Raw genomic sequence first — 17500 nt, 5'->3', positions numbered from 1 at the left:
TATAAACAATGCATGGCAATGAGAGGGAGCAACCAGGGCTGATATATTCAGTGTAGTCATGGTGTTGTCAGCCTTGCTGCAGCGTGCCATGCTCTTTTCAAAGGTTGCATTTGAACTCCCCAACCCCTCCTAGCATGCAAACACATACACACACATACATACACACGCACGCACGCACGCACGCACGCACGCACGCACGCACGCACGCACGCACACACACACACCACACGCACACACACACCACACACACACACCCCCCCCCCCCCTGTTCCTTTGCTGGTTGCCTGTCTAGCACAACTGCATTTGAACCAGGAGCGCAAATCCCTGCAGGATATAAAGTCCTGGACTCTAACTAGGTCAACGCTTACAATAACTGCAGACTCTTCTCTCTCTCTCTCTCTCTCTCCCTCCCTCCCTCCTTCTCTCTCTCTCCCCCTCTATTTTTCTCTCCTCCCATTTATGCCACAAGGTCAATTTGTCAGTTTATATGTATCAACATTAAATATTAAGCATGCCCATTTTACCGATTAACCACTCAACTGGCTCTCCCGCACTGCCTTTCATCACAGCGGAGCCCCTGCCAGTGTCGCAGCATATTGCCCAGCATTTGTTTTCTGCTTGTGTTGTTGTTATTGTTGGTGTTGTTGTTGTTTTTTTTTCTCTCCGCAGATCTTTAGCTTGTTTGTAGTCTAACGCAGAGGGTTTGGATACACAGATTAGAGCACATTTGGCAAAACAAAGAGGTTGTTGATAGATAGTTACCGTTTTTATTATTTTTTTGGTGAGTGTGAGGCGTTCTCGTGTGACTGCTGTCAGCTGGCGTTATTGCCAGCTGACGAGAGCACTGGAGAGGAGTGCGTTTCTTTATTTTAAATAAGATATTCTGAATGAAAAGGAAATGCAGTGGTAGGACAAATGCCAGTAGGTGTCATATCTGGTAGCGAGGCCTGCAGTTGTCTCAGAGGTGAATCTGCCTCAGATCTCCATAGCGCTGCTTCTCTGATAAACACAGTGAGCATGTAGCATGCTGCTACTGTGTTTGATGGCTGTGATCCATTTGATAGGTATTTCTGTTTTTCTTATCCGTTACCCTCTTTTCATTGTCCAAAAGGAACAAATCTGAAAAGCACCCGGCTCTATAAAAGGGACCGTTGTGCAATGTACTTAATTAATGATAAAGGGTCTAGCTACGTGAATCTTAAGGACACATTGCTAAAAATATCAAATCCCAATGCATAACACTGAATCACTCTTCTTAAAGCGTGTACCTCTAAACAGCCCATCAAATAAAAACAGAGAGAAACAGAGAGAAACATCCCTTATCCCTCTGACATTCAGAATGGTCACCATGATTATGAATGCCTTGATTCCAATAAGCAAGAAGGATATGGCTTAGCAGAGATAATTAAACAATGATTGCGATTGCAAAAGCTTCCAGGTGCACAATTATCAATGACATAATAAGGATTTTGTAATCTTGACTAAATATTCACTGTTGACCCCAATATTTACAATGACCCCCCTGACCTACAGTAGAGTACAAATACAATCTGGGTATAACACAGTGCAATACAATCAGGGATAACCTGGGATAAAGGCACAATACAATCAGGGATAACATGGGATAACCTTTAGCAGACTGTGCCAAACCAACATACAAAAGTATGCATTCCTTAATAAATCTGGCCAGCATAGATTTTTTTCCAAATAGAATAGACTCGAATGGGTTAAATATACTCATGATCCATCCATATCTTCTGTCCTGTCCTGACTGGGTTAAATATACTCATGATCCATCTATATCTTCTGTCCTATCCTAACTGGGTTGAATATACTCATGATCCATCCATATCTTCTGTCCGGTCCTGATCCATCCATATCTTCTGTCCTGTCCTGACTGGGAGCTGCCTGTAGCTGATTGTGAGATCCATGAGGACGTGGAGGTTTCCCAAAGCTGAGCTGTCTCTTTGTATCCATAAACACACAGGCACCAGGCACAGACAACTGCTCACAAACCCCCCCCCCCCCCCAATCAGATCCGACACCCGCTCTCCCCCCTCGAGGCTAGTGCATTAGTGCGCTAACACAGGTGTAAAAAAAAAAAAAAAAAAGACGAAAGAAAAGTCTGCTCCTCCTGGATGGGAGCTGACAATCTGGTACGGCGTAGCAGTTTGATCCTGCTGAATTAACATAACACCGGCGTGCGGGGTGAACTTCAAGTGACGCCCTGAAACAAGAGAGGGGTTTGATCACCTGGTGATGTTTGCGAGGGGCGGGGTGGGAGGGCTGCTGGGATATCAAAGGGCCCCGTTGTCGTCGTCGTCGGGCAGCCAGAGGCGGGAGCACATCTGGCAGGGGGAATCCGCGCCGTAGCGTAGCGTGGCGTAGCGGAGCTCTGGAAGCTCGCCGAGTAATTGGCTACCGTGCATAACAGAGTGGAGCTACACTGAGCACGGCTGGTCCCCACTGCACTCGCTCTCTAATGATGATGCCTAGTCAGACTGAATGTTTATGATGTGTGGGAATGTTATCGTTTAACTCTCTTTTTTCTCTCTCTCCCTCTCTCTCTCTCTCCCTCTCTCCGCTACTGCTGTATCCAATACACCAATCTCTTTTACTATCTCTATTTCCTTTTCTCCCTCTCTCTCTCTCTCTCTCTCTCTCTCCCTCCTCTCTCTCTCTCTCTCTCTTTTTCTATCTCTATTTCCTTTTCTCCCTCTCTCTCTATCTCTACTTCTATCTGTCACTTTTCTCTCAATATTTTCCATTCCTTCTCTCTCTCTCTCTCCTTCTCTTTCTTTCTCTCCTAAGATCCCAGATTTCACATCACACCCTCGGGAGCCTTGTATATCCTGGACGTGGTGACGGATGATGGGAACTGGAACTACCGTTGCTTGACGCGGCATCGCTACACAGGCGAGACCAGGCAGAGCAACAGCGCACGTCTCACAGTAACAGGTGCGCTCAGTGCACAACAAAGAGTGCCTTCAGTGTCATCAGTCTTCTCTGTAGGATTTGTGTGTTTCTGTTTGTTTCAAAACACCAGTCATTATTGCAGACCTTGTTGTGCACTCTTCCGCGTAATCTTTTGGCGTTCCCGATTTGCTAATTGAATACAGTGCTGTTTTTTTAATACTGTTGCTGAAAGACATACCTGGGCACACTTACAGTATGGGTATCACATTATATCAGTTACCATCAGCTATCATGTGTTATATGAGTTTACATCCTCTTACAATATCTATTTTTGGTATGCTCATACTAGGTTTTAGGGTTAGGGTTAGGTTTATGATCTAGTAATATACTATGCACCCACACATGATGAGCATCCCATAGTAGTTACCCAGTTTCTTGTTATAACACTTTAACAGTGATTATGTCAGATCTTTCTAGTTCTAGTTGAGGAATCCTATGGCCTCTACTACTCTACAATCCAAAAGCCGTTTCAATGAGGGATTATCTGCAGTGTATGCCTAATTAATACGACTGACACTCCCCCTGATGCTGTTGATAAACTGGACTGCCCTTAAATCTCCTGTTGCTACCCCCCCCTCCCCCCCCCCCCCACCACCACCACCACCACCACCAGAACCCATCAACTCAGAGCCTACAATCCTGGATGGCTTCGACCGGCGGGAAGTCATGGTGTCCCACCGGGTGGAACTGCCCTGCAAGGCCATGGGGTACCCGGCCCCCAAGTACCGCTGGCTGAAGGACAACAGCCCCCTGGAGCGGGACAGCCGGTTCCGGCAGCTCAGCACGGGCCTGCTGATCGAGAACGTGAGGCCAAGTGATGCCGGAAGCTACGTGTGTGAGGTGTGGAACTCCCTGGGCAATGCGGCCATGGTGGGGCAGCTGCAGGTCAAGCGTAAGTCTCAAGGCTTCTCTTCTTTTGTTTTGCTTTTCTTGTCTTTATGGGGGATATTGCGGCCACTTTCCGTTTGGGACAACTCGGTGAAAACAAACGCATGGACAACTTGTAGCTTGTACGGTAGTTTGCAATCCAGCTGTCGTCAACTTCACACTGTAACGCTTTTGCCACTGTGACTCAACAGAATAGTTGTATGACATCTTCAATGAACAAATACAACAATGTGGTTTTGTTTTCACCGAGTGCAACCCACCATAGATTTGACTTTATGTCAAGAGGAAATGATGACATGCTTTTATCCTCCATAGAAAGGACAGTGACTGGGGGAGATAGGAAGAGTGGGTTTAGGAAATGACCTCAGGCTGGACTCGAACCTGGGTCTCGGTGGGTCCATGTGTGGGACATCAAGACCCAGGTTGAGACACCAATGTTAACGCTGTGCTACGGTTCCACTGGCTTCACTTGTTTACTTAGCCACATAGCCTAATAGCTAATAGCTTATGGTCCAGTGATGGTGTAAATGTCAGTGGCTCAATGGTGCCAAAGGGTTTAATTTACCACTAGCATGCTAATGCAGAGATTGAGTGACACTCACAATTAACTGCAGGCTGGGGACTATGGTAACCTCTGCCCACAGGACAAGTTCTGTTAATAGTTCTGTATAAGCATCATAGAGATTTCTTTAACTTTTTTCAGAGATGAATATTCTCTGGGCACAGATGCTCAGAGAAAAAGGTCTCTTTCCAAAGAAACTTATGGTGACCCAACAATGCCCTCTTCAGGGTTGGATCACGCCAGGCCTAGTAGCCTTCCTGACTCTTCAATGAATCTATTGAGGGATTACGTATTAGTTGAGGATTATCTCTTAACTAGGTTTCACGGACGTCTACTAGGAAGAAGGTTTTCAAAATGCATCATTCAACTTCATAACGCCGACTTAATGTCATCATGTTAGCGGTAACACTGAATGCTAAATACAGCATGTCAATATAAACACAGGGATGATTCCTGGATGAAACCTATGGTTAACTGCCCTGACTTCAGTGTGCATGACAAAATTGACTGTAGGACACCTTGTCAGACACATGTCTAAGAGTTTATTTTTAGCCGTGTAGTGAATTGATGTCAATGTCATTGATAATAGGGATCAAGTTGCTAAGCTCTGTCAGTGGATTTCCAACACTTCAGGATACAAATCGTCTGAAAATATCCCTGCCGATCCATTAAGTGACTGATTGAACTTGCATCTGAATGTTCATGTGAACTTAGTAGTGGTATTAGGCCTACTGCTAATAGTAGCCTCTGATGAAAGTCTTCACCATCTCTTTTTAGCTCTCTTGTCATGCTAATGAAGTAGGCTAAGTGGTAGTCATGCCCCCACGTGAGTTTCCTCTAGAGCTACACAAGAGCCTTAATCCGGCCTTGACCCTGACCTTTACGTGACCCTCAGTCCCAGGTCAGGTCCTCTTCTCCTCTGGGAAATGGAGTCTTAGTGGTCTCACTGACCTGATGTGGTGGTAGCAGATGTAGTCAATTTTCTACTGTTTGCTAGTTAGCATGTTTTTTTTATGTGGATATCTGGGCAACACAGAGCATTGGTGCATTCAAGTAGCTGTTTCTTTACATTATGTTGCTATTTTTAGTTATTCATTTTTGAATGTTGTAAACTAAAATCCCTATGTAGGAACCATTTAATGCCAGGTATTATCACCATTTTTAAAAAAACACAAATCCCCAATACAGACCCAATAATTACAGATGCTGGTTGGTAGCAGGGGTCATGAATATGAATGAAAATCAAAACTAACTATTTAATTTAACAACTTATTCAGAGCGAATAATACGTTTCACCTACATACTTCCTTAGGTCTACTGCCATAACAATTTCGTTGACTTCCTTCTCTTTCCTCCTCCTCTTCCTGTGGTACCTGTCGTACCTGTGGTACCTGCAGAGCCCCTGAAGGTGGTAGTGAGCCCCCACACTCTGAAGAGCAGCGTGGGCAGCCAGGTGTCCCTCTCCTGCATGGTCACTGGCTCCGACAAATACGAGCTGTCCTGGTACCGCAACGGGGAGATGATCTACCGCGAGAAAGGTGCCAACCAAGAGACGCTGGTGATGGATGGCATGGTGAAGAGTGATGGAGGGGTGTACCAGTGCTTCGCCAGGAAGGGGAAGATGTCCGCCCAGGACTTTGCACAGGTCATCTTGGAAGGTGGGTAGATGAACCAGTAAGATAGATGCTCATCCTCGCTGGATTATTTGGCACCAGTGTTTGGCACCAATGGATTGTTTGAATGTCTTGAGGAGCACAAAGATAGATAGTCAGATGTTTTAAAAAGGCTTATCTTTACAATTTAAACAGCTAGCTCACTAGCTAATTGTGGCCTTTGTGTATATGATACATGATGCATTTTAAATATAACATTTCTAAAATGTAGATTATTGTCAACCTATTTATTGTTATAACCTTTTAACCCTAAAACTGATGATTGAAATAGTATTTATATTTTGCAACACTGGGGCTATATAATGTCAGTGAGTATGTGCCATTGTTATGCTGTTTATCTTGGCACAGCTATGTACTTTGCACAGTGTGCTGTGTTGATTTTCTTTATGGATGTGTGTGGTATGTGGATCTTCTATGTATTTGCAGCTCAGCACAGCACAGTGTGGGTGTGTGCGTGTGGTGTGTGTGTGTGCGTGTGGTGTGTGTGTGTGTGTGTGTGTGTGTGTGGTGTGTGTGCGTGTGTGTGTGTGTGTGTTTTCACGTGCCACTGCGTTATGTGTGCCTGGCGTGATAATAAACCTGTTGCGGAGAGAGCTGCGGCACAGACGCCATTATTGGATTTACTCCACCGGCCTGAGACTGCTTACCTGCACCCGGTTGCCAGGGCAACTGCCTCCCTTGACCACGGAACTGTATAAAGAGGATATTGATAATCTATAATGATGTTGAGCAACCCAGGGTTATCAGAGAAGCGCAGAGGGCCCAGATTTCAAAGGCCCCCATTCGCCATCTGCAGTCGCTCATCTCACTAAGTGCCCTTGAAAAAGAACAGAGGATGAAGAACAGAGGATGAAGAACAGGAGAAAGAGGAAAGAAAGAGAGGGAAAAAAGAACGTCAGACGTGTGTGTGTGTGTGCGCGCGTGTGTGTGTGTTTGTATGTGTGTGTGTGTGTGGTTTCATGTTTGATTAGAATCACTGGATGGGGGCGGCCTCTGCGTCTTGGTGTTTCTGGAAATATACAGTAGTGATGATGGTGTCATTGACTAAATTTGGAACCATATCAAAGTCTTATTTTAGGCAAATTAGCTTTACTGAGCAAATGAAGCCCATATGAATATGTCTGTGGGTGTAAATAAACATGTCTTGTAAGTGAATGTTGCATTTATTTATTTGATTTGTTCCTTTTCCAATGATCTGTTTGTGTCATCGTATACTTTTCTCCTCTCTCCTTTCCTCTCAACCACCCTAACCCATCCTCACCCAAACCCCCACCCACCCCTACTAAAACACCCCCACCCACCCCTACTAAAACACCCCCAACCACCCCTACTCAAACACCCCCAACTACCCCTACTCAAACACCCCCAACCACCCCCACCCACCCCTACCCAAACACCCATCCGCCCACCCACCCACCTGTCCACATCTCCAGACGGCACACCAAAGATCCTGTCAGCCTTCAGCGAGCGGATGGTAAACCTGAACGAGCCCGTGTCGCTGGTGTGCAACGTGAAGGGGACTCCGCGGCCGGCTGTCACCTGGACGCTGGACGAGGAGGCCATCACGGACCTGGGACACTACCGCATGGGCCAGATGGTGACGCCAGAGGGACACGTGCTGAGCTACCTGAACGTCTCCCACGCCAAGGTCAACGACAGCGGCATCTACCGGTGCTCCTGCAACAATTCGGCCGGCGTAGTCTCCTACCAGGCTCGAATAAACGTAAGAGGTGCTTGTCAGCTCAGCTTTTCCAACCTAAAATAAACACAGCCACACTCACACCCAAAAAAGAAAAACACATTGTGTTTGTTTGTGTCTTTGTTGTTGCTAAACTGTGTTGCTGATTTGGAGGGATGGTTAAAGAAATGGCTGGTCCGTCAGTTGAAGAGGTTCAAAACATTTTAGCCATCAAGCTGTTTCTTTGCTTTATTAGTTGGCCTTTGATTTAGAGGGATTGCAAATAAAGATGGGAGTATCCAAGATATTTGTTGCAGTCTAAAGTTTTACCTTACATAAGATGAGACAAGACATTGTGTGTTGAACAAAACCTGGATTTTTAAGGCCCTGTTGATAAAAGTCCCATTTTAGTCAAAGGTTCATTATCAGTCATAAGTTTACACAGAAGCCTTAATCATCCCTTCAAATCATGCTGTTTTCCAGTAGGTTAACCTCTGCCTTTCACTTTCAAGATCTTCTCTTCCAAATGAGACGTAGTGCTGCAGCATAACATGTATTATTATGCTATACATATTCTATATACTCAGCATATGTATTATTATGCTATACACATTCCATATACTCAGTATATGTATTACAGTATTATGCTATACATATTCTATATACTCAGCAGGCTTCTGATAACAAAGATGCGGTCCTATTAACACTCATGGGCTGCTTAAAGAATTAATCTCTCAATTTGTACAGTTTATGTTTAACTCATTGACATCAGGCGCAGACAGCTCAGGTCAGTCTTCAGCTAGATCACTGGGCTTATTGGTAGCCAAGGTTACGCTTCTGAAGCCACACCTAAGTTCTTCTGCTGGAGTTGTGCCTCTGTGTTGTGGGCTCAGTCCAGCTATGCGGCCTCATCTCATTCTCTATTCTCTCAGGTCATTCCCCACCTCCTCTTCTCCATCTCTTCTTCCTACCTTCCTTCCTTCATTTCTTCTCATTTACTCTCACTCACTCTCTCTTTCTTTCTTTCTTCTTTCTTTTTCTCTGTCTGTCTTTCCTTCCTTCTTTCTTTCTTTCTTTCCTTTTTTCTTTATTTCTTTGTCTATCTGTCCCTCTGCGTTTCATACTTATCACTCATCCTATTTTATCTATCTATCTATCTATCTATCTATCTAGCTATCTATCTTGTCTACCTGTCTATCTATCTACTTGTCTATCTATCTTATCTACCTGTCTATCTATCTATCTACCTGTCTATCTATCTTATCTACCTGTCTATCTACCTGTCTATCTATCTTATCTACCTGTCTATCTATCTATCTACCTGTCTATCTTGTCTTCCTGTCTATCTATCTATCTACCTGTCTATCTATCTTATCTACCTGTCTATCTATCTATCTACCTGTCTATCTATCTTATCTACCTGTCTATCTATCTACCTGTCTATCTATCTATCTACCTGTCTATCTATATTATCTACCTGTCTATCTATCTACCTGTCTATCTATCTATCTACCTGTCTATCTATCTACCTGTCTATCTATCTATCTACCTGTCTCTCTCTGTCTTTCAGGGCCCGCCAACATCCGGGACATGAAGAACTTGACCGCCATCGCTGGGCGGGACGCCTACATCCACTGTCGGGTGGTGGGCTACCCCTACTACTCCATCAAGTGGTTCAAGAACTCCGACCTGTTGCCCTTTAACCACCGGCAGCGCGCCTTCGAGAACAACGGCACGCTCAAGCTCTCCAACGTGCAGAAGAGTGCCGACGAGGGCGAGTATACCTGCCGCGTGCAGGTGCACCCGGACCTCGAGATTAGCAAGAGCCTACACGTCACCGTCAAAGGTGTGTGTGTGTGTGTGTGTGTGTGTGTGTGTGTGTGTGTGTGTGTGTGTGAGAGTGTTGCATATGTGCACATTGAGTTGCATATGCAGGTCTGTATATATTGCATATTTATAATGCGTATGATATGCACAGATGTGCACAGATACATAGTGTGTGTGTGTGTGTGTGTGTGTGTGTGTGTGTGTGTGTGTGTGTGTGTGTGTGTGTGTGTGTGTGTGGGTGTGTGTGTGCTCTATTATACATACTCTATCCCCTGTGCATCAGCTAAGAGTGTGTGCACTCACAAGTGTATTCTCATGAGAGTGTGTGTGCTCACGCACACTCGCTTGCACATGCCTCTGAGTGTGTGTGTGTGTGTGTGTGTGCGTGCGTGTGTGCGTGTGTGCGTGTGTGTGTGTGTGTGTGTGTGTGTGTGTGTGTAAAGAGCGGTGCTGAAGTGAAACTCCTTATGTGCAATTGAGTTGGCTAATTTGCTCAGCTGGCGCGGCCGACTGGAACCCCCCTGGGTCCATTAGTGATACTTTGTTGTGAATTAAATAAGCGCTGAAGTGCTGCTTTATTTCAGTGTTATGTTAACTCATTGATTCTCAGATGCCACCGACTGCCTGGCTGGCTGGCGTGCTTTGTGTGCTCTCCGTTTTTGGGGTGGTGGGGTCAGAGAACAGTGTGTATGTGTGTGTGTGTGTTTGGGGGGGGGGGGGGGGTGGGGGTCGTCTCTGGAGGAAGCATTACGCTGAATCTGTCTTACACTGAAGAGGAAATCACCCCACCTTTTTAAATTTTTTTCTGTTTTTTTTTTCTCTCTGCGTTGTCTTTTTCTGCTTGCTTGGCTCTTCAGCTCATTAGCTCTCTCTCTCTCTCTGGGGTGAAGTGAGGCACACTGCCGGCCCCTTTGAAGGTGACGTGTCCATGTGTCCACACACCCCGCACCACCCAGAGGCACTCTGAGCACTGACCGGCCTGATAGGTCATCGTATTTTCACTTAACCCGATTGGTCTTTCTATTATTATTATTTTTTTTTGTAAAAAAACTGTGGGGCACTGTGTATTTTTTCTTGGGGTTGACAGTGTTAATGTTTCTCATTTTATCTCCCTTGGTCTGAGTATTGAGTTAGGTCCTTGTTAAGCGCCTCTGAATTGGACTGGCTTTTAAAGGACGTCTGGCTGCTAGAGGCTCAGATGTGTATGTTTAGATGTGTATGTCTAAAAAGAATGGAAAGTATTTGAGATAGAGTTATATCAGAAATGTTGAAACTTTGAACAGCCATGTAAAAATCTCCAGAAATTTCTCTCTTGATGTTATTCACAAATGTGTGTCTATGGCTGTTGTGTGGTTGAGTCACTAGACTGAAGGGCCATTGTCTGTGATAAACACGGATTAAAGCTGCAGTTGGCAAGATTGTTTTGATCATATTCACTGAAACCGACTTTATGCTCCGACAGAACAACATAAATCAGCTGGTTTTAGAAAAAAAAAAACACACTTCTACCTCCACCTAGAGCCTGTTATTTGTTTTGCAAAAATCCACAGCTCCTGGGTTCTTCTGGTCCAATCAGAGCAGGGCTGTGTGAGATCTGACTGTTACTGTAATCACAGTCTGGAGCAGTCTGGTGCACACTGACGAGCACAAACTTGATGAGAGGGTGCTCGGTGGTAGTGGGGGAGGGGCATGAGAGTTGTAAACATTCAAAATTTTGGCTAAGTCCCCTCAATCTGTCAGACTTGCCAACTGCAACTTTAAGGCTGAAAAGCAGTAAAACAGTTAAGGGCCGTTTACAAATAACGATAATGGCAAAAATGTAGCACAACTATAAGTATAAAGATAACGGCATGGAGACCAGTATTGTTGGGGATCACTTTCAGAGCCATTTTGAAAATGATAAAAAGCTGACAGCCGATCAGAAACCATCAAATTGGAGACATCACATTCATCAACTGGAGTAGAGACGTTCCTTATCGTTGGTCAGTGTAGACGCTTTTATCGTTATGTTATCTTTATCATTTTATTGTTATGTTATCTTTATCATTTTATTGTTATGTTATCTTTATCATTTTATCGTTATGTTATCGCTTTTATCATAGTTACAGTTATCTTTATAGATATCATTCCTGGTGTCTAGAAATAAACAAAGGAACATGATCATTTGATCTTGATCTTGTTGACCTGATCATTGACCACTTCTCTGCTGTCCACCAGAACCTCCCCATATCCAGCCGTTTGAGGTGCAGGGCTACTCCATCGGCCAGCGTGTGCTCATCCCCTGCGTGGTCATCTCGGGCGACTACCCCATCTACTTCACCTGGCAGAAGGACAGCAGGCCCATCCCGGCCAACCTGAGCGTCACCATCGACAACAACGAGTTCTCCAGCCTGCTCCGCATCGCCAACCTCTCGTCCGTCCACAACGGGAACTACACCTGCATCGCACACAACGAGGCCGCCGCCGTCGAACACCAGAGCCAGCTCATCGTCAAAGGTACGACGCCCGGCCGCACCCGCCGCACCAGGGATTCATTCAGATCATTTGTTTCTGCAAACTTCTGCAAAGACTGTAGCCTGACGTAGCTATACTTAATTCTATTCAAAATGTCAGTCTGACACCGGTTGCATTGGGACGTGATTATGGGGTTTGTTTCAACCGATACAGGGGACAAAATACCTCTGCACACAATTGGATAGACCTAACCAATCAGAGCAATGAAATAGCCTATCGTTAATTCTGTAGGGAGAACAGCCAAAACAGCCTTCTTTTCGACAAATGCCTTAATGTCATTTTCTGTTCGCTATTGCACGGTCAATATCTTGCTCGATAGTGACATCTAAACGTCTCGCTTCTCTAGCAACTGTTGTTAACAAAATCAACCGAAGCAAGCTCAGTTGACATGAATAACGAGGAACCATTGCTTACATATCTATGCTTGCTTATCTATCCATCATTGTATAAAGCCAGCCCTGATGATTTGATTGGTCCACACAGTTCTCAGGTTTTCATAGAAGCTTCTCAATGGAACAGTCCAGACCGAATTTTGCCAACCTCACAGTTTGTGGGCGGGTTTAAATTCGGCATGCTTCCGGGCTACAAAGACTGAGAACATCTGAATGAATTTTGAGAAGAGGGATGAGGTGACATGGTGCCTATTTAACAAAGCTGGTGAACTATTAACAAAGCTGGTGAACTATCAGCCTCTTGTACAGCAGATTTGTGGTCTTGGCTACAAATGTCAATATCTTGTGCTCATACAGTATGTGGCAGTTTGGGACATGTACATGGACTGGTCACTAGGGGTCTCAGGATAGTTGGATTTACAAAAGAGAAAGCAAAACAACTGGCTAAATACTGACTTCACATGACTGAATCTTGTCTGAGCAATGATAAAGAAATAACGTGTGTGTGTTTATGACTGTCTAGTTCCCCCGTCCTTCGTGGTGCAGCCGATGGACCAGGATGGGATCTATGGGAAGGCCGTGGTGCTTAAGTGCTCCGCAAGAGGAAACCCACGACCCACCATCGTCTGGAAACACTCACGAGGTAAACACACACACACACACACACACACACGCAGACACACACATACACACACAGACACACACACACACACACATACACACACACACTCTCACACACACACACACACACACACACACACACACACACACACACACACACACACACACACACACACACACACACACTGTCTCTTCTGTCTCCCCTTTCCTATAGGTTAAAACTGCTTTCTAGCTGTAAGCAGCTGGCCCTATTAAGTCTGGTCCAGATAGGACCTCACTAACAATTCACAGGTATTCACTTGACCAGACCAGCTAGAGAGGAGGTAAAAGCCAACCCAGACACTCAGTTGGCCCTCTGTTGACCTTGGCTAAGCTACAGTATACAACACAGTTTCATCCAGAGCGTCTCTTACCATAGCCCCCCGAGTGTGACCGACAGGCACAAAGCCAGTCAGTCATCTGCAGTATACGGCTGGCCGCCAGACAACTGGGTGAGGGGACACTAGCGTTTGTTGCCATGGCATCGTGGGGTCAGCTGGCAGGCCACCTGAGGCTGGCCTTGATTCTGTGATAGTGTGTGTGTGTGTGTGTGTGTGTGTGTGGTGTGTGTGTGGTGTGTGTGTGTGTGTGTGTGTGTATGTATGTGTGTGTGTGTTTGTGTGTGTGGAGCTGGGAGGGACGTGTAAGGGGGTGGTCCGGAGGGTGGGTTGGTTAGCAGGTTTTGGGGGCACAGACAGAGGGGGAGCAGGTGGATGGCATGGGGGTAGTGCCCTTGACCTGGTTTCCCTCCAGAGGGGGACCAGGCCGGTTTGAACGACCCCCCCCCCCCCCCCCCCCCCCCCCTCTCATGCACATATACCCACCCCCACCCCACCCCCCCATGACTAGAGCGGGAGGATCAAAGGCTACGAAGGGAAAACAAACAACGGTGAATCAGGTGCTGAGGCAGTGGGGGGTTGTGGTGGTGGGGGGGTTGGTGCCGCGTGTGCCCAGGATCAAAGGGAGGGATGGGAGATGTGGATGTGGAGAGGTGGACTGTGGGCTTTGATGGGATTTGGGGGTGGGGGGTATATATATACGTGAAGCCCTGCTGTCTATTTCACTCTCTCTCTCTCTCTTTTTTCCTCTCTCTCTCTTGCTCTCACTGTCTCTCTTCATCCCTGTCTCTCTCTTTCTCTCTCTGTCTCTTTCTTTTCCGATCTGCCTTGGTCTCTCTCTCTCTTTCTTCCTGCCCCTCTCTCTCTTTCCTCCTGCCCCTCTCTGTCTATTTTTCTCTTTCTTTCTCATTTCTCTTTTCTTTCTCTCTTCCTCTCAATCTCTCTGACATTCTCTAACTCTCTACTCTGACCGAGTATTACTCTATCTCTCTCTATCTCTCTCTTTCTCTCTCTTTCTGTCACTGTCTCTCTCTCAAATAAAAAAATGGCATGCCATTCATAAAGAAAGTGTTGCCAAAGCATACAATCTCTCTCTCTCTCTCTCTCTCTCCGTCCCCTGGTCTGTGTCCATTGAGTAAAGATTTGATGGACACACCAAGCCTAAGTGCTGTAATGTGAGTGGACAGTGTGAGTTGTCTCGGCTGATCCCAGGGACGGCATGACGATGAACCAGAGCAGCAGCTGGACGAGTGTTAAATGAGACGAGCTGCGCTGTGGACGAGTGGAATGCAGACGAGCTGCTGCTACTGTCCACTTATCTTCTCCTCCCGCTCTCTACATCTCTCTCTCTCTCTCTCTCTCTCTCTCCCCCTCACACACACACACACACACACACCACACACACACACACACAGATACACAGACACTCAAATACACACACACACACACACACACACACACACACACACAAACACACACACACAAACACACACACACACACACACACACACACACACACACACACACACACACACACATACTGTATGAATGCATATTTGCTGCAGCATTAGGTCATTTTGTTTGCATGGGGACTTGGGAACTCCTAAGTATTGTAGTTGTGTGGTATTAGCACACACATGCGCACACACACACACACACACACACACACACACACACACACACACACACACACACACACACACACACACACACACAAACACACAATATTTAAGCATGTATTGCACTGATGTATAACCCCTGCTAATCTTAATCCTTAGTATAATGTACCAAAATCTCAAACATCTTTCACGAGCAAATCTCTCAATCCAATCAACAAGCCAGCATATGTTAACACACAATGAGAGACGCTAAATCCCCCACTGCCTTATGTAAGAGTGGCTGGACAGCACCAGATGAAGCATTGTTCCAGACGAGCTACATGCAGATTTGGGTGTTTCCCCAGTTTTAAGACGTCTTTCCCCCTGCTCAGTCGGTCAGCCCCGTGTAATCATCTACTGTACGTCAGAGGTCATCCCCTTGTCTTGGACAGATGTTTACATTTCTTTTTTTTTTTTTTTTTTTTGGGTGGGGGGGTATTTTTGTTTTTGTAGATTTTTTTTTTCTTGTGATGTTGATGTACTGTTTGTGTCTACCATCTGTTTGACCTCAGAGATTCCTTACCAGCAGAGCTGTAGTCAAGACCACCTTTGTCGAAGACCAGGACTAGTCGAGACCAAGTCAAGGCCGAATCTAAAATGAAACAGACAGAGTCCGAGAGAAAGATGAAAAGAATTCTGTGCACCACTTACTTACCTATGTGACATTTTTCTGTGATGTTAGAAACCCTGTATATCTACTTCTACACTACTATGGCATACTGGTATAGTATTTTCACTAAAAACATGAGTTTTGGAAGACATTTGATTGGCAATGTACAGCCATTATAGATGGATTTTGAACAGCACAAAATGTTATTTTTCTGAACATGGACACTTAGCCAAATCAATGATTTTTTTTTAGATTTATAATAATAATAATTGAGTCCGGACTTGGGTTCAAGACCAGACTCGAGTACTACAGCTCTGCTTACCAGGCTGTTTCTAGCGTCCATGTTCAGTTTTGATTCATATGTTTGAATAGTAAAGAAGTCAGAATATGCTTCATTTACACTAATCAGTTATACTTTTCCCACATAGAAATCAGTTGAAATGTAAGGACGTTTTATTTAAAGTCATGGTTACTCATTATTCAATTCAATTCAAAGCACTTTATTATATGCAACAAGTATGCTGAATGTGTTATAGATACATAAAGATTTATAGTGGAAGTTCAAGTTGATACTGGACACTAGCATCTAGATCTGTATGTATTGGTTTGGAAGTGAAGCACAGTAAAGGTACACTATGCAAGAGTTTCACCTTAATATAACCTTTACGAAGCCAAATTTAATGGTAAACGAACTTGTAATAGTTCACCTAGCATAGCTATACAGCATAGACGTAGCGACCGAGAAAATCGACCATGCAACTTCAAGAACGGTGAGAATCATGAAACATTACCTTGTCAGTAGATATACTGTAGCTCATAGTTTTTACCTGTTGTTAATCCCACACCTCCACAACAGAAGCATTTTCATTGTGTACAGAGGGGATAAGTCACAAGAAGTTTGCTATTTACAACAGCAGAGTAAATTATAAATATATTGCAACTCTAGAGGGAGCTCTACAGTCTCCAAAAATACCTAAACCTGCATAGTGTACCTTTAAAAGTATACAGCGCTGCTTTTCAACACTGGAATGTGAGGCATGGCAAATGGAAGCATGACACCAACGTTCCGTCTTCCTTCTCTGTTCTCAGGTAAAGGTGTTCCCCAGTTCCAGCCCATCCTACTGAACTCGGGTTCCCGCATCCAGCTGCTGGAGAACGGTTCTCTGCTCATCAAGCACGTTCTGCAGGAGGACAGCGGCTACTACCTGTGTAAAGTCAGCAATGACGTTGGAACCGACATCAGCAAGTCCATGTACTTCACAGTCAAAAGTAAGTCTGCCCCTTCTGGGACACGCTCTGCTTCCTTTGCACTCTTTCTCTCTCTCTCCATCTTTCTCCTTTTCTCCATCTTTCTCCCTCTCTCCATCTTTCTCTCCCTCCATCTTTCTCTCTCTCCATCTTTCTCCTTCTCTCCATCTTTCTCTCCCTCCATCTTTCTCTCTCTCCATCTTTCTCTCTCTCCATCTTTCTCTCTCCATCTTTCTCTCCCTCCATCTTTCTCTCTCTCCATCTTTCTCCTTCTCTCCATCTTTCTCTCCCTCCATCTTTCTCTCTCTCCATCTTTCTCTCTCTCCATCTTTCTCTCTCCATCTTTCTCCCTCTCTACATCTTTCTCTCTCCGTCTTTCTCTCTCTTCATCTTTCTACCTCTCTCCATCTTTCTCTCTTTTCAGCCTTTCTCTTCCATCTATTCTTTCATTCACTGAACAGTATATAATTCACTTT

The 17500-nt window shown here is 45.1% G+C and overlaps 1 protein-coding gene across 1 annotated transcript in view; it reads left to right on the top strand.

The window, feature by feature from the left end:
- dscamb (Down syndrome cell adhesion molecule b) overlaps positions 1-17500 on the top strand; it is a 146232-nt gene that overhangs the window by 90097 nt on the left and 38635 nt on the right. Inside the window, 8 exon segments of the mRNA XM_042063114.1 lie at positions 2812-2958; positions 3590-3868; positions 5824-6084; positions 7533-7829; positions 9348-9623; positions 11822-12100; positions 13034-13153; positions 16866-17045. Of these exon segments, the coding sequence (XP_041919048.1) occupies positions 2812-2958; positions 3590-3868; positions 5824-6084; positions 7533-7829; positions 9348-9623; positions 11822-12100; positions 13034-13153; positions 16866-17045 (1839 nt within the window).

This window comes from Alosa sapidissima, chromosome 15, assembly GCF_018492685.1.
Source record: "Alosa sapidissima isolate fAloSap1 chromosome 15, fAloSap1.pri, whole genome shotgun sequence".
NCBI classification, from domain to species: Eukaryota; Metazoa; Chordata; class Actinopteri; order Clupeiformes; family Clupeidae; genus Alosa; species Alosa sapidissima.
Note: the sequence above shows the minus strand (reverse complement) of the source record. Positions and strands in the feature narration are given on the sequence as shown.